This window comes from Nicotiana tomentosiformis, chromosome 6 (genome assembly GCF_000390325.3).
Source record: "Nicotiana tomentosiformis chromosome 6, ASM39032v3, whole genome shotgun sequence".
Classification (NCBI taxonomy): Eukaryota; Viridiplantae; Streptophyta; class Magnoliopsida; order Solanales; family Solanaceae; genus Nicotiana; species Nicotiana tomentosiformis.
In genome coordinates, this window is record NC_090817.1 from 46,485,819 (window position 1) to 46,499,808 (window position 13,990).

At 40.4% G+C, this 13,990-nt stretch overlaps 1 protein-coding gene across 1 annotated transcript; it reads right to left on the reverse strand.

The window, feature by feature from the left end:
- Positions 1-12,219: 12,219 nt before the first annotated feature.
- On the reverse strand, positions 12,220-12,762 carry LOC138893929 (uncharacterized). The gene has a single exon (XM_070178599.1). It carries the CDS (start codon positions 12,760-12,762, stop codon positions 12,220-12,222), a length of 543 nt encoding a protein of 180 aa, XP_070034700.1.
- Positions 12,763-13,990: the final 1,228 nt, after the last annotated feature.

Below are 13,990 nucleotides of genomic sequence, written 5' to 3' on the forward strand. Positions count from 1 at the left end.
AGAAACAGGGGTGAAAAAGGGAGAAGCCAGCTACAAGTGTTGAGTGGACAGTGAAGGGCTCAAAAGAGAAGGTTGCGGCGAGTGAGAAAGATAAGTGTGGGATGCACCCCAAAAAGGTTGAGAAGAAGCTGTCTGCATGGATGTGCACATTAGTTCGAAGGAGAGGAATGGATCCCAACTTCGACACATACCCCGACTAGATGTTCAAGGAAGTTTCCTTTACCTTATGCTTTTTAATTGTGTGTCATAGGGACATGCCACAACTTAAAGTGTGGGGTGGGGGATATGTATGTATGTATGTATATTAGTTTTAGTTTTGTTGTTGTAGAAGTTAAACATAGAGAAACAATTAAGAAAAAAATTAAAATTTTCAAATATTCCCGACGATGGATATCATTCGACGGGTTTCTTGAGGGATTAAAGTTGTAAGGCCCCGTAAAATTTTTCCTAAAAACCCGAATTCCGTGATGCCGAAGTAGGCATAAAGGTTAATAATAATGAGCCGCGGTTCAGACTTTTTGGATTGAACAGTGCCTAGGTAGTTGAAGTAAATGTTGGACAGAAGTAGGTATTTCTGCGGCCTGTTCTGCGATCGCAGAGCCACTCTGCGGACCGCAGAATGGTCGCAGAGTGAGGCAGTTTTCTGGGGCATTTTTTGATGTCAATTTCGCGGCCATTATGCGACTGCATAACCATTTCACGGACTGCACTCTTGTCGCATATACCGCCTTGGGATTTTTCGGAGGGAGGTTTTGCGGTGCACTATGCGACCGCAGAACCATTTTGCGGTGCATTGGGCGACCGCAGAACAGGTCTGTGGGCTGCATAGTGACCACAGACCTGGTCAGTTCCATTCCAATTTTGACTCCCAATATCGAGGTCATTTCGCGGACCACATAACCATTATGCGGTCACATATGCGACCGCAAAACCTATTCTTGAGCTTCATTTTGGGGGTTTTTAAACCCGACCCTATTCCGCTAAAACACACCCCATAAACCATTTTGAGTACATTTATGATATTTTAGAGTGAGAGGGAGAGTTCTTATAGTGGGGGAGCAACCTTCAACCATTATCCATCAATTCTTGCTCAATCATTGAGGATTAACAAAAGAAGTCTTCACCCTAAAGGTAAGAATCTATGTCCTAGCTCTCAATTTCGAAATTTTGCAAAAATGGGGTAATTAGAGAGGCAATTATTGGGTGTGGAGGTTGTTGTATCGCATGCATGTATCCTTGAAGTATGTGGGAAGGTTGTGAGCTAAAAATGGTAGAGAATGGATTGGGAAATGATAGAATCTTCCACAAAAGAGCCTTAGAACCTTAATGCACACCTAGTGTTTGATAAAATACTCACATGAGCTAAAACCATGATCATCTTCCTAATTTTTGGTTCAACTTGTTATATTTCTAAAATAGATTGAAGTTGCTAAGAATTGCGGATCATTTTAGAGTTTGAGAAGCTCAATTGAGGTATGTTGGCTAAACCCCCTTCTTCTTTGAATAGAATCCCACGGTGTTCATGTAATTGGAGTAAGTCCTTGATCATTATTGAATTGGCTATTCCTAATGTGGACGTGTTGAAGGATGTATGTTCAATATTTATTTTAAATGCTTTATCATGTCATTTTGCCATTTGAGGATGTGTTCAAAATGTAGAATATGTGTTAGAAATGTTAAAACTTCATGTCAAGACCGAAATAAAGGTTGTTATGCCAAATTGTATGAAAGGCCTCCATGTGCCTAAGATTTCCCAAATTGCTCATATGTGAATTTAATGTCTTGAACGGTAAGCTCTATTATTGTTTATAATGATAATGATATTTGAATGTGGAAAAGGTAACTGGAACTATGAAATACGACCAAGTGCCAAGGATGACTTTGTAATAATGATCACTAGTGCCAATGAATCAAAAAGATATGAATGAAGTGTGATGTGAGATGATTGACTGAAAAAGGTAACGTCTTGGGTGAGACGGCCTAGCCGATCGGGCCGTGATCGGACGCCATGCCGCATACATGGTGATGAATGTGCTGAAAATTTTAATTAAAATTGTGGTTATGGTTGATGTCTAAAATGAGATGACCTAGCTGATCGGGTCATGATCAGACTCCGAGTAAGAATACAGTGGTATTGTGAATTATGGAATATCGGCACTAAAAGATCACCCAACCTAATAATAGGGAAATTGACTTGAATCCCTTGTATTATTATTTATTCTATTGAGATGGTGTTTAGCTATACATACTAGTGCTATTCGACGGTACTAACGTCCCTTTTGCCGGGGGCGCTGCATCTTTAAATGGATGCAGGTTGTTACATAGCAGGCAGTGGTGATCAACGTTAGTGGCACATCTTCTTCCCAGCAAACTTGGTGAACCCCATCTCATTCCGGGGTCATGTATTATACCTTTTGTTTATATTGTGGTCACTTTTGAGGTATAGCAGGGGCCTTGTTGCCGGCACTATTATAACACTCTTTTGTATCTTTTAGAGGCTCCGTAGACACTATGTGGGTTGTATATGGGTATTGGAAATGTTAAACAAGTTATGGTGTGTTTGATCACTTGTTCCACTCAAACTATAAGAAATATGCTTTTGAGACTTAAAGACGCATTGACTAATGAAATGATTTAGGATTGTATGAATGAGCTTCCTACTGTATAATTAATGAAATCATGTCTTTTCTTGATCATGGGTGAATTGGGTAGAAAGTATCTAACATGCTTGCTCGGCCGGGTTCACTCGGTTGAGCACCAGTCGCGCTTCCCGAGGTTGGGGCGTGACAAAAGTCAAAAGAAAAAGAAAAAAAGATTTTCTCTTGTTAGGTAGTGTAATAATTTTCCCTTGGTTTTTCTTTGAGTCGCAGTTCTTTTCCAAGGGTTTTGTTTGAACCGGGTGTAGTTAGTTTTTATTTTTGTTAGTAGTAGGAAACCTTGTTCTATGAATTGAATGGAAGGCAATATCTCTTGACTTTATTATGCCTTGAGAATAATGAGTGCTTTAGTTGTGAAGCTTAGGCTCAGTTTTTGACTCTTGTACAAGTACCTTAAAATGTATGATCGTAACTTTTCTTAACTGCTTTGACTAGAGTGTATTGATGATTCTGATCCTGAGTGAGTTATGTGCCATGTGTGTGTGTGAGGTTTTGTGTTATTCTGTGCATTGCATTTGATGTCTAGAACTTGCCCCGTGTGTTTGCAAAGCGAAATAGTAGTTTTGTTCAGTCTTGGAAGTGATTTAGGCATTTCTTTGTTGAGCCAGTTATATGCTTTTACCCACGTAATTGTTATGTATCTTAGTTAACCCCTTTGATCCTATAAGCCTATTTCTTTGGCAACCAAATTACAAGCCTTACCTATTTGTTTGAATTGACCATCTATTTGAATCTTTTACCTCTCGTGATCACTTGAATTTTTTATGAACTTTGTAAAAGTGATGTGTGGGGTGGTTGGTTTGACTTTTGAGTGGAACTATTGAAATAAGGAGAAAGGTGCAATGTTTTGAAAAAGTAAGAGCCACTTGAATTGAAAAAGAAAATAAATGTTGTATTGTTGTGCACAATATTATGTGATAGTGGTAACTCTTGATGTATTTATGCTTAAAGAAGTTGGGAGTTAATGTACATTGATGAGAAAGTGGAGTTATGGTTTAACATAAGTGTGGGGTTTTAAACGGTTAAGTGTATGTATTAAAGTGCTTAGGGAAGTGTAGTTACTCTTTTATCCAAATGTATCCTACCCGTTTCGTAGCCTACATTACAACCAAATAAAGTCCCACTTGATCTTTGACTGAAAGAGCTCAATTAGTAGAGTAGTACACTACGGGCAAGCCTATGGTACGTCTTTTGTGGCATATGAATGTTGTTTTTGAGAGTGAGTGAATTCTTTCTGTTGTGAGTTCATAATTGTTCTTAAATTTTATTGTGTGTGGAACTACTCTCTATTGTTATGTGAGGGCACTTGATTCATGAAGGAAAGGTACCGCCATTGACCTCTGTGTTATAAATAATACGTGGTGATTTTGAGTCAAATCTTGAGGCTAGGATGTTACGGTATTATACTTATATTCTTGGTGTGATGAGTTATGATAGTTGTTTAAAAGGCCATGTTCTATGTGTAGTATAGTTTGATTGCTCGAGCACGAGCAATGGTTAAGTGTGGGGTGTTGATGGTAGGCTATAATCTCGTATTTTAGTCGCTTATTGAACTCCAATTTACTGCACTTTATTTGTTTTGAGCTTTAATTGCTAGTGTTTTGCACTTATTGTGTGTTTTATGCCTTGTAGGAGTAATTCCAAGATATGTAGATGTTATGGAATGAATTTGAGTGATTTGGAGCTTTGAATTCTGAGTAACATCCCAAGAGATTAAGCCGGGATCGCGTTCGGGGGTCGAAAACCACTTCTGGATATCAAAAAGTGAGGAATATTCCGTACTCTAAAAAAAGACCACTACCGCGGTGCGTCGGGCGGCGCGTGGGGAGCCGTGGCTGCCCATTTTCCTGTTGTCTGTCAGAAATCAACTTTCTGGATATCCCCACTAATGCCCCACATGGTGCGTCGCCCCATGCGGCGCGCCTGTGTAAATTTTACAGTGTGAATGTGCTATTTAGGCTAGGAAAAGGTAATTTCATCTGGGCCCGACCCTATTTGGTATAAATACATGGAAATACGTTATTTTTTGGACTTTGGACACATATTCAACCCAAGGAGGCTAAGGAGGAGTTGGAGGAGCAAAAGCACAAGGGTTCATCATGCCTTCCTCACTCAAGACCCGATTTGGATCGAATTTATGTTTTCCTATACTTTAATTTTATTTGTGATGAATTGCTCCATATCTATGGAGTATTTCTCTTTAGGGTTTGATGGATTTGGTGTATTGATGATTGTTTGTGGATTATAACTCTAGTTTTATGATTTGAAGCATTGTTGGATGATTTAATTATTGCATATATATTCACTTGTTCATGTAATCGAGAGAGGCATAACTTGTGATATCTTTGCATTATATTGTTGGTTGAGTTCATTAATTCTTCTTAGTAATCGAAAGAGGCGAGTTGAATCATTGATTAAACCTAGTTAGGATGATAATTGAGAGAGGTTCTCCTAAAGACCAATCCACTACGCATTCTTGAATATCTTCACATGCTTAAATTGGTTCATCTTGTGAGGTTAAGACTTAATCGAGAGAGGAGTTTTGCTGAATGTTTGAACTAATACTTGAGTGAATTCGAGAGACTCACTTGAACTTTAGAAGTAAATTATCTAGAGTTAGGTCCCAGATAATTATCTTGCACATATCCTATCAACCCCTATCTTCTCCCATTGATAACCTTCTTTGCTTATTCCTTATTTCGATTGTCATTAGTCAATAGGTTTAGATTCTTAGTTAATTTAAGTTATTAATCATATAAATATTGATTGTTGATTCTCCTGGATAGCAATAAATCTAGAAACTACGAAAATACTATTTAACTCTAATCCACGTGAATACGATATTATACTATATTGTCTTGGGCTAGTGAGCATAATTTAAGTGTGTGTTTCGAGCTCGTCATGGACATGTTGGGCGGATTTATTGGGTGTTGGCACGAGGCCCTTGACGTGTAATTTTGATTATTGTTATGCATATGAGGCAAAATAAGGGTTCTCGGGATTGCCCATATGGAGAAATAAGGGTGGTAATATGTGCATGTGGCGAAATAAGGGTGGCATTTCTTGATATTGCATTCGTGTCGAAATAGGGGCTGTATTATTGATGATGTTACGTTATAATTTGAGGTTGATTTTTTTTTATGATGTTTATGTGGTGGTACGAAGGTTACATTCTTGATTATGCATGTGAATTTTGTATGTTTGTCATGCATTTTTACATAATTTTTATCTATCCTTCTGATATTATTTGATAATTTGGTTGTAAAGATGGATTTACCTACGTTAAGTTGATATCTCATATTTTGTTTAGTTATCAATAGTCTATCAGATTGATGTAAAAAGAAGGTTGTCAGCATATATTGATTATATTGGATTCTTGAAAAGTTCTCTTAAACGTGTTATTTGGCAATTGATACGGAATCAGATCATGTTGGGCATAGGTTTACAGTCATGTATGAGTATTTGAACACACACATTATATGGTGAATACCTCTTTGTGAGCGGGGTTGGAGCAAGTTGTATTTTTTTGAACATGTCTAATTGGGAGAGTTTGTTTATTACCCTATCCAAGTTGTGCACTTTTACTACTGATATCATTTATTTTGTAATTTGGCTTTCTGGAATATTTTCTCTGTACTATACACGTTATTGAGCTGCACATGTTATGCAAAGTGAGTATCTTTTGACTTAAAAGCCTTGTCATTACTTCTCTGAGGTTAGTCAAGATACTTACTGAGCATATGGGGTTGGTTGTACTCATACTACACTTCTGCACCTTGCGTGCAGATTCTGGCACTGAGTAGCTTTGGAAGACGAAGCCTTTCATTGGAGACATACCTGGATTCAAGCTACCTTTTTATCATGGTAGTTTAGGACATTATTTATGTTTATGTAAACTTCAAATAGATATTGTAAACATTCTTCATAACAACTTTGTAAATCTAATTTTAGTGTCTTATGACTTGTACAATCATTCATTGGGATAGGTGTATTCACTTCTTTTTCTTATTTTATTAATAGTATTAATTATTTCTCATTATAGTTGTAATTTATATCATTGGCTTACCTATGGGGTTGGGTTGTGTCAAGCCTCGACCTCGGGGAGCGCAACCGACGCTCAACCGAGATAACTCGGCCGAGCAAGCCTGTACAATACCTTCTACCCGAACTCACTCATGAATAAAGAGAAGATCTATTACATTAATTAGACAGTGAGGAGATTCATGTGAACAACAACGCCAATTCATTATCAGCAGTTTCATCATCTATATGTTTCAGAATACATACACTTTCATAGTTTGATGTGGAACGTGTGATGCAGTTACCAAAATTACTTGTTTGACTTTCCCAACACCGACATACCACCCACACAATGTCTACGGAGCCTCTAATAGATAGAAAAGAGTACGATGATAGCACCGGCAACATGGCCCTGGATATACCTCAAAACATAATATATAAGGACAAATGATATACGACCCTGAATGAGGTAGGGCTCACCAAGTCAGCTGAGGAGAGGGTGTACCACTATCAACGATCAAAGCCGCCTGCATTGGAACTACCTGCATCCATTTAAGATACAATGCCCCCAGCAAAAGGGACGTTAGTACATGTGGAATATACTAGTATGAATGACTAAGCATCCTCTCAATAGAACGAATGATAAAACAAGAATGAACCATGATAAAATCAATGGGAGTCTTAAATAATACCCAAAACGCCAAGTTAGGAACAAGACAAGGTTTTTAAGTGATTTCCATATTTTAAGTTTGGAGACCTTTAGTATCGATATGCCACCATTTACAATTTCGATTACAATTTCCAACACAGTCACCACCATGTGTGCAGCATGGTGTCCGATTACGACCCGATCGGCTAGGCCGTCTCATATGATACATCAACCAAAATCACAACTTCAATTTCAATTTCCAACACAATCACCACCATGTTCGGCATGGCGTCCGATCACGACCCGATCGGCTAGGCCGCCTCATCCGAGACATCATCCTTTTCTATCAATCATCCCATTTCATACCTCTTTTACATCTTTTTATTTCATTGGCACTAGTGGTCACAATTGTAATATCCCCTTTTTGTGTGGCGTGTTGGCCATATTTCATATTTTATATTTCATGCTCACCTTTTCACTTTCAATCATCATCATGGATTTTCAACAGCAAGGCATTTATGTTCAAGACACTAAGCATACATATGAGCAAACAAGAGTCTTAAGTGCATTGAGTTTTCTTACACAATTGGCATTAGCTATCATTTGAAATGCAACTTGAGGCCATAGCCTTTAGCTAAGCAACCAATACTTTGAACACATTACCAAATATTAGTACCACTTAACAAGAGCATTGCGAATACATATTGAACACAAAAGTCTTTTGACACAAAGTTTATTCGGAATAATCGATTCATAATGAGTAACTTGGGACTTATAATGACATTGTGGAATTCAATTATAAGGGAAGAGTTTAGCCAACATACCTCACTTGAGCTTCCTTAAACTCTAAAATGTTCCGGAAATCTTAGCAACTTCGATCTATTTCAGAAATATAACAAATTGAACCAAAAATTAGGAAGATGATCATGGTTCCAGCTCATTTGAGCGTTTTATCAAATACTAGGTATGCATTAAGGTTTGAAGGCCCTACTATGGTGGATTCCATCATCCACTCGTTATCTAACTTTTTAGCCCAATAATCTTCCTACATTCCTAGATAATACATGCATGAAAGAGGGACAACTCCCATACCCAAGAATTGCCTTACTAATTACCTATTTTTAGTTAAATTTCGAAATTGAGGGTTAGGGTGTAGAATCTTACCTCTAGGATGAAAACCTAGTGTGTTTTCCTTGTTAATCTTCCAAGATTTGAGAACCTAGGGTGTAGATCACTTTCTCACTCTCAAAATGTTAGGTTCTTACTTAAGAAATGGTCCATAAGGTCTATATAGCGAAATGGGGTCGCGTTATAAAAAAACAAAAAAATGAAACTCTGAAACACAATCTATGGTCGCATATGCGAACGCATAATGCTTCTGCAGTCTGTGAAATAGGCCGTGAAATGGCCCTCCGGAAGTGGGCAACGCTGCCTGGGTATGCGGCCGTTCTGAGGTCCGCATATCGATTCTTCGGTCTCAAATCAGACCGCATAACTCCTCCCAGAATTCCTCATGTCGATCCTACGATGCAATCTGCTGCCTGCAAAGTAATTCTGCGGCTGCATAATGGACCGCATAATGGCCTACAAAATTTGCTCAAGTTTCTGCTTCACTCTGTGGCCATTCTGCGGCCGCATAGTGGGCCGTAGAAATGTCTTTTTCTGCCAACATTTTCCTTTAACTCCCTAGCGCGCTGTTCGACCCAAAAAGTCAGTACCAGACATATTAGCCTAACTCGCCACCATGGAACCTCGGGGTTTAGGTAAAATTTTACGGGACCTTACATCCTTCCCCACTTAAGATCATTCGTACTCAAATGAGGATCTAAATCTGTCATTAGTACTCAACATGACCCAGATGTTACTTCACATACACTAGAATTCCTAATTTTTGACAAACTCCCCAAATTCCAAAATATTTCGGCAGAATTTCCCTTGTAACTGGGCCTATGCACCTGTAAGAGAATCCCAGAAACCAATCCTAACAACATGTACATAATCCAACAATGTAACATAATATGAAACAACACCAACCGTGGCCTCATAAGCAATATATTACCAGAATGGAAATATCAATGCATAAACTGTACAAGTGATACATAGTTCATAGGAAGTAATTTCATAGTAACTATTACATAGCTATTCAAACAAATGAGGGTACTTCTTTTTCATTTCTTCCTCGGCCTCCCGGGTGGCCTCTTCAACTTGCTGGTTTCGCCATAACACTTTCACGGAGGCAATTTCTTTATTTCTTAGCTTTTAGACTTGCCTATCAAGAATGGCAACTAGAATTTATTCATAGGTCAATTCTTCATTAACCTCAATAGTCTCTACTGGCATAATAACCGACGGATATCCGCCCACCATCTTTAACATAGACACATGGAATACCAGGTGCACTAATGACATCTCAGGTGGTAGCTCAAGTTTGTACGCCACCTGACCAATCCTCTGAATGATTCTGTATAGCCCGACATACCTCAGACTCAATTTCCCTTTCTTACCAAACCGCATTATACCTTTCATGGGGGAAACCTTCAAGAATACCCAATCATCTTCTATGAACTCCAAATCTCTGCGACGAACGTCCGAATAGGACATTTGACAATTCTGAGCAGTTTTCAACCGATCCTTAATGACCTTAATCTTCTCCATAGCCTGATGCACGAGGTCTGCTCCTATCAATTCTGCTTCCCCAATCTCGAACCACCCAATGGGAGATCTACATCTCCTACCATATAAAGCCTCGAATGGTGCCATCTGAATACTAGCATGGTAACTGTTGTTTTAGGAAAATTCTATGAGTGGAAAATGATCATCCCAGCTTACCCTTGAAGTCAATAACACAAGCGCACAACATATCCTCAAGCGTTTGAATAGTCTGCTCTGCCTGCCCATCAATCTATGAGTGAAAGGTTGTACTAAGATTCACTTAAGTACCCAAACCTTGCTGAAATGTCTTCCAAAAATTAGCCGTGAACTGTGCCCCTCGATCCAAAATGATAGAAATTGGAGTGACATGCAACCTGACTATTTCCTTGATATATAACTGAGCATATTGTTCCGTTGTATCGGTAGATTTAACCGGCAAGAAGTGTGCTGATTTTGTGAGCCGATCCACAATCACCCAAATCGAGTCGAATTTGTGAGGAGTGTGAGGTAGTCCTACCACAAAGTCCATGTTAATCATTTCCTACTTCTACATTGGAATTTCTATGTTCTACGCCAATCCACCGCGCCTTTGGTGTTCGGCCTTCACTTGCTGACAATTTGGAGATCTTGCCACAAATTCCACTACGTTCCTCTTCATATCGTTCCACCAATAGACTTCTCTAAGATCGTGATACATCTTTGTAGAGCCCGGGTGCACGGAATACCTAGAAGTGTGAGCCTCGATCATGATTCTTTCTCGGAGATCATCCACACTTGGAACACATAGTCTCCCTTGGTACCTTAGTCTACCATCATCCACGCCAAGAGAAAAGGCCATGGTATTATGTTTTTGAATACCCTCCTTCAACTGTACCAACAATGGATCGTTGAATTGCTTCTCCTTGACTTCAACCACAAGCGACGATTCAGCCCTATTTTGCACAATCACCCCTCCATCACTAGAGACTTCTAAACTAGCCAACCGATGAACCTCCTTGGCCAACGGCCTTTGATATGCGTCCAAGTGAGCCAAACTGCCCATAGATATTCGGCTAAGAGCATCTGCCACAACATTGGCCTTCCCCGGGTGATGCAGGATATGGATGTCATAATCCTTGAGTAACTCAAGCCATATTCTCTGCCTCAAATTCAATTCCTTTTGTTTGAAAATATATTAAAGGCTCTTATAGTCCGTGAATACATCCACATGGACCCCATACAAATAATGACACCAAATATTCAACGCAAAGACCACCAAAGCAAGCTGTAAGTCATGTGTTGGATAGTTCTTTTCATGATTCTTGACTTGCCTAGAAGCATAAACTATAACCTTTCCATGTTGCATTAATACACACCCAAGTCCGATCCTTGAAGCATCGCAATATACTACAAATCCATCTGTACCCTCTAGTAGAGTCAACACCAGTGCTGTAGTTAATATTGATTTCAACTCTTGGAAGCTCCTTTCACAAGCATCTGACCATTGGAATTTAATCGCCTTCTGCATCAATTTAGTCAACGGGGAGGCAAGAATGGAGAACCCCTCCACAAATTTCCTGTAATATCTAGCTAAGCCCAAGAAACTACGAATCTCTGTTGGAGTAGTAGGTCTAGGCCAATTCTTCACGGCTGAAATTTTATGGGGGTCAACCTCAATTCCTTCTCTAGAGACAACATGACCCAAGAACGTAATAGATTCAAGCCAAAATTCACATTTCAAAAACTTCGCATATAACTGGTGCTGATACAGGACCTGCAAAACTGGCCTGAGATGATTGGCATGGTCATCTCGACTCCGCGAATAAACAAGAATATTGTCAATAAACACTATCATGAAGAAGTCGAGGAAAGGTTTGAAGACCCTATTCATAATATCCAAGAAAGCTGCGGGGGCATTTGTTAGCCCGTAAGACATTACCAGAAATTAAAGTGCCTATACCGGGTCCTGAAAGCTGTTTTCGGAATATCCTGGTCCTTGATCTTCAATTGGTGATACCCGGATCTTAAATCGATCTTGGAGAAGTACTTAGCACCCTGCAATTGATCAAACAAGTCATCTATTCTTGGTAGTGGGTACTTCTTTTTTATCGTAACCTTGTTGAGCTGCCGATAGTCAATATACATTCTTAGCGACCCATCCTTCTTTCTTACAAATAGAACTGGTACGCCCCAAGGCAACACACTCGGCCAGATGAAACCCTTCTCTAACAAATCTTTCAATTGTTATTTTAGCTCTTTCAATTATGCCTGTGCCATTATGTAGGGTAGAATAGATATAGGTTGAGTGCCTGACATCACATCAATCCCAAAATCAATCTGCTTGTCTAGCGGGATCCCATGGAGCTCATCCGAAAAGACCTCCAAAAATTCATTCACAACAGACACAGACTCAAGTGTAGGTGCCTTAGCATCGGTGTTTGTAACCCGGACCAAATGATAGATACACCCCTTGTTAATCATCTTTGTGGCCTTAAGGTAAGAAATAAACCTACCCTTCGGCACCACATTATCCCCCTTCCATTGAATCACTGACTCAGTTGGAAATTCAAACCTAACGGTTCCGGTGCGACAGTCAAGCTTAGCGAAATATGAATAAAGCCAATCCATCCCCATTATTACATCAAAATCGACCATCCATAATTTATTGAGATCGACCATGGTGTCTCGACAACGCACCGTGACAACACAATCCCTATACACCCGCGCATCCATTATAGACTCACCAACTGGAGTAGATATAGAGAAAGACTCATGGAGTTGTTCCGATTTTATCCCAAATTCCATAGCAACATAGGGAATAACATAGGACAAAGTGGAACCGGGATCAATAAGAGCATACACATCACGAGATTCGATAGTCAATGTACCTTTGACAACATCTGGAGAAGTCTATGAACTCTGGTGACCCCTCATAGCATAGAAACGGTTGGGTCCTCCCGAACTCTGTGCGCCATCCCTAGCTACACCACGCCATGCGGGTGCTGGGGTGCCTCGAGCTGGAGGAGGTGTTGCGGATGTAGTAGCTTCAGAACTGGCTGGTTGTGTTTTAACCCCTACCCACACGCTGGCGGGGCCAACGGCAATCTCTCTAAATTTGACCCCTCAATTTGCACCCGTAGCATATGGGTAGGTCCATGTAACAGATTCCCAAGTGCATCTTCCCACACCTAGGGCATGGGGGCCTGCGCTGCTGCTGGAATCTCCAACCAGACCGACCCTACCGGTAGGATCCCCTTTTGCCCTGACCGGTCCTAAAATGACTCTACTGTTGCTGAATAGGTCCCGGTGGTGGTGCACTGACTGAAGACTGAGCAAAAGACTGGGATGGCACTGATGACCCTCCCCTGAATATTGACCTGCCACCACCACCAGAAGAACCATCCAAGTTGCCCGCAGACCGAGCCTTACTGTTACCCTCTCGCTCCATTCTGTTCTTCAACTTACGGTTCTCTATAGCTTGAGAAAATGCAACCATCTTCCCATAGTTCATATCCGAATTCAAGGTAGCTGTGGCGGCCTCATTGATAACCAAAGGGCTAAGGCCTTACACAAACTGGTGCACTCTAGCCTCCATAATAGGCAGCATGTGAATAGTATACTTGGACAAGCGTGCGAACTCCATATGGTACTCCCACACACTCTTGCTACCTTGTTTTAGGTTCTCAAACTCAGCAGCACGAGCTGCCTTAGTCTCGGCAGGCAAGAAATGATCCATGAAAGCATCGGCAAACTCACTCCACCTCGCCGGAGGGATCCCCTCCTCACGGGAGTCCTCCCACATCTCAAACCAAGAATAGGCCACCCCCTTCAGGTTGTAGGACACCAACTCCACTCCCTCCGTCTCAGTAGCACGCATAACTCTGAGGGTCTTGTGCATCTCATCGATGAAATCCTGGAGGTCCTCCTCGGGATCAGTACCTGTGAACACTGGAGGATCTAACTGAAGAAACTTGTTCACCCTGGAACTAGTAGAGTCCCCTTTCTGACTAGAAGAAGTGGGTGCAACATTCAA

Coding starts and splice junctions, on each gene's coding strand:
- LOC138893929 (XM_070178599.1), bottom strand. CDS start 12,762: ATGGAATTTGGGATAAAATCGGAACAACTCCATGAGTCTTTCTCTATA.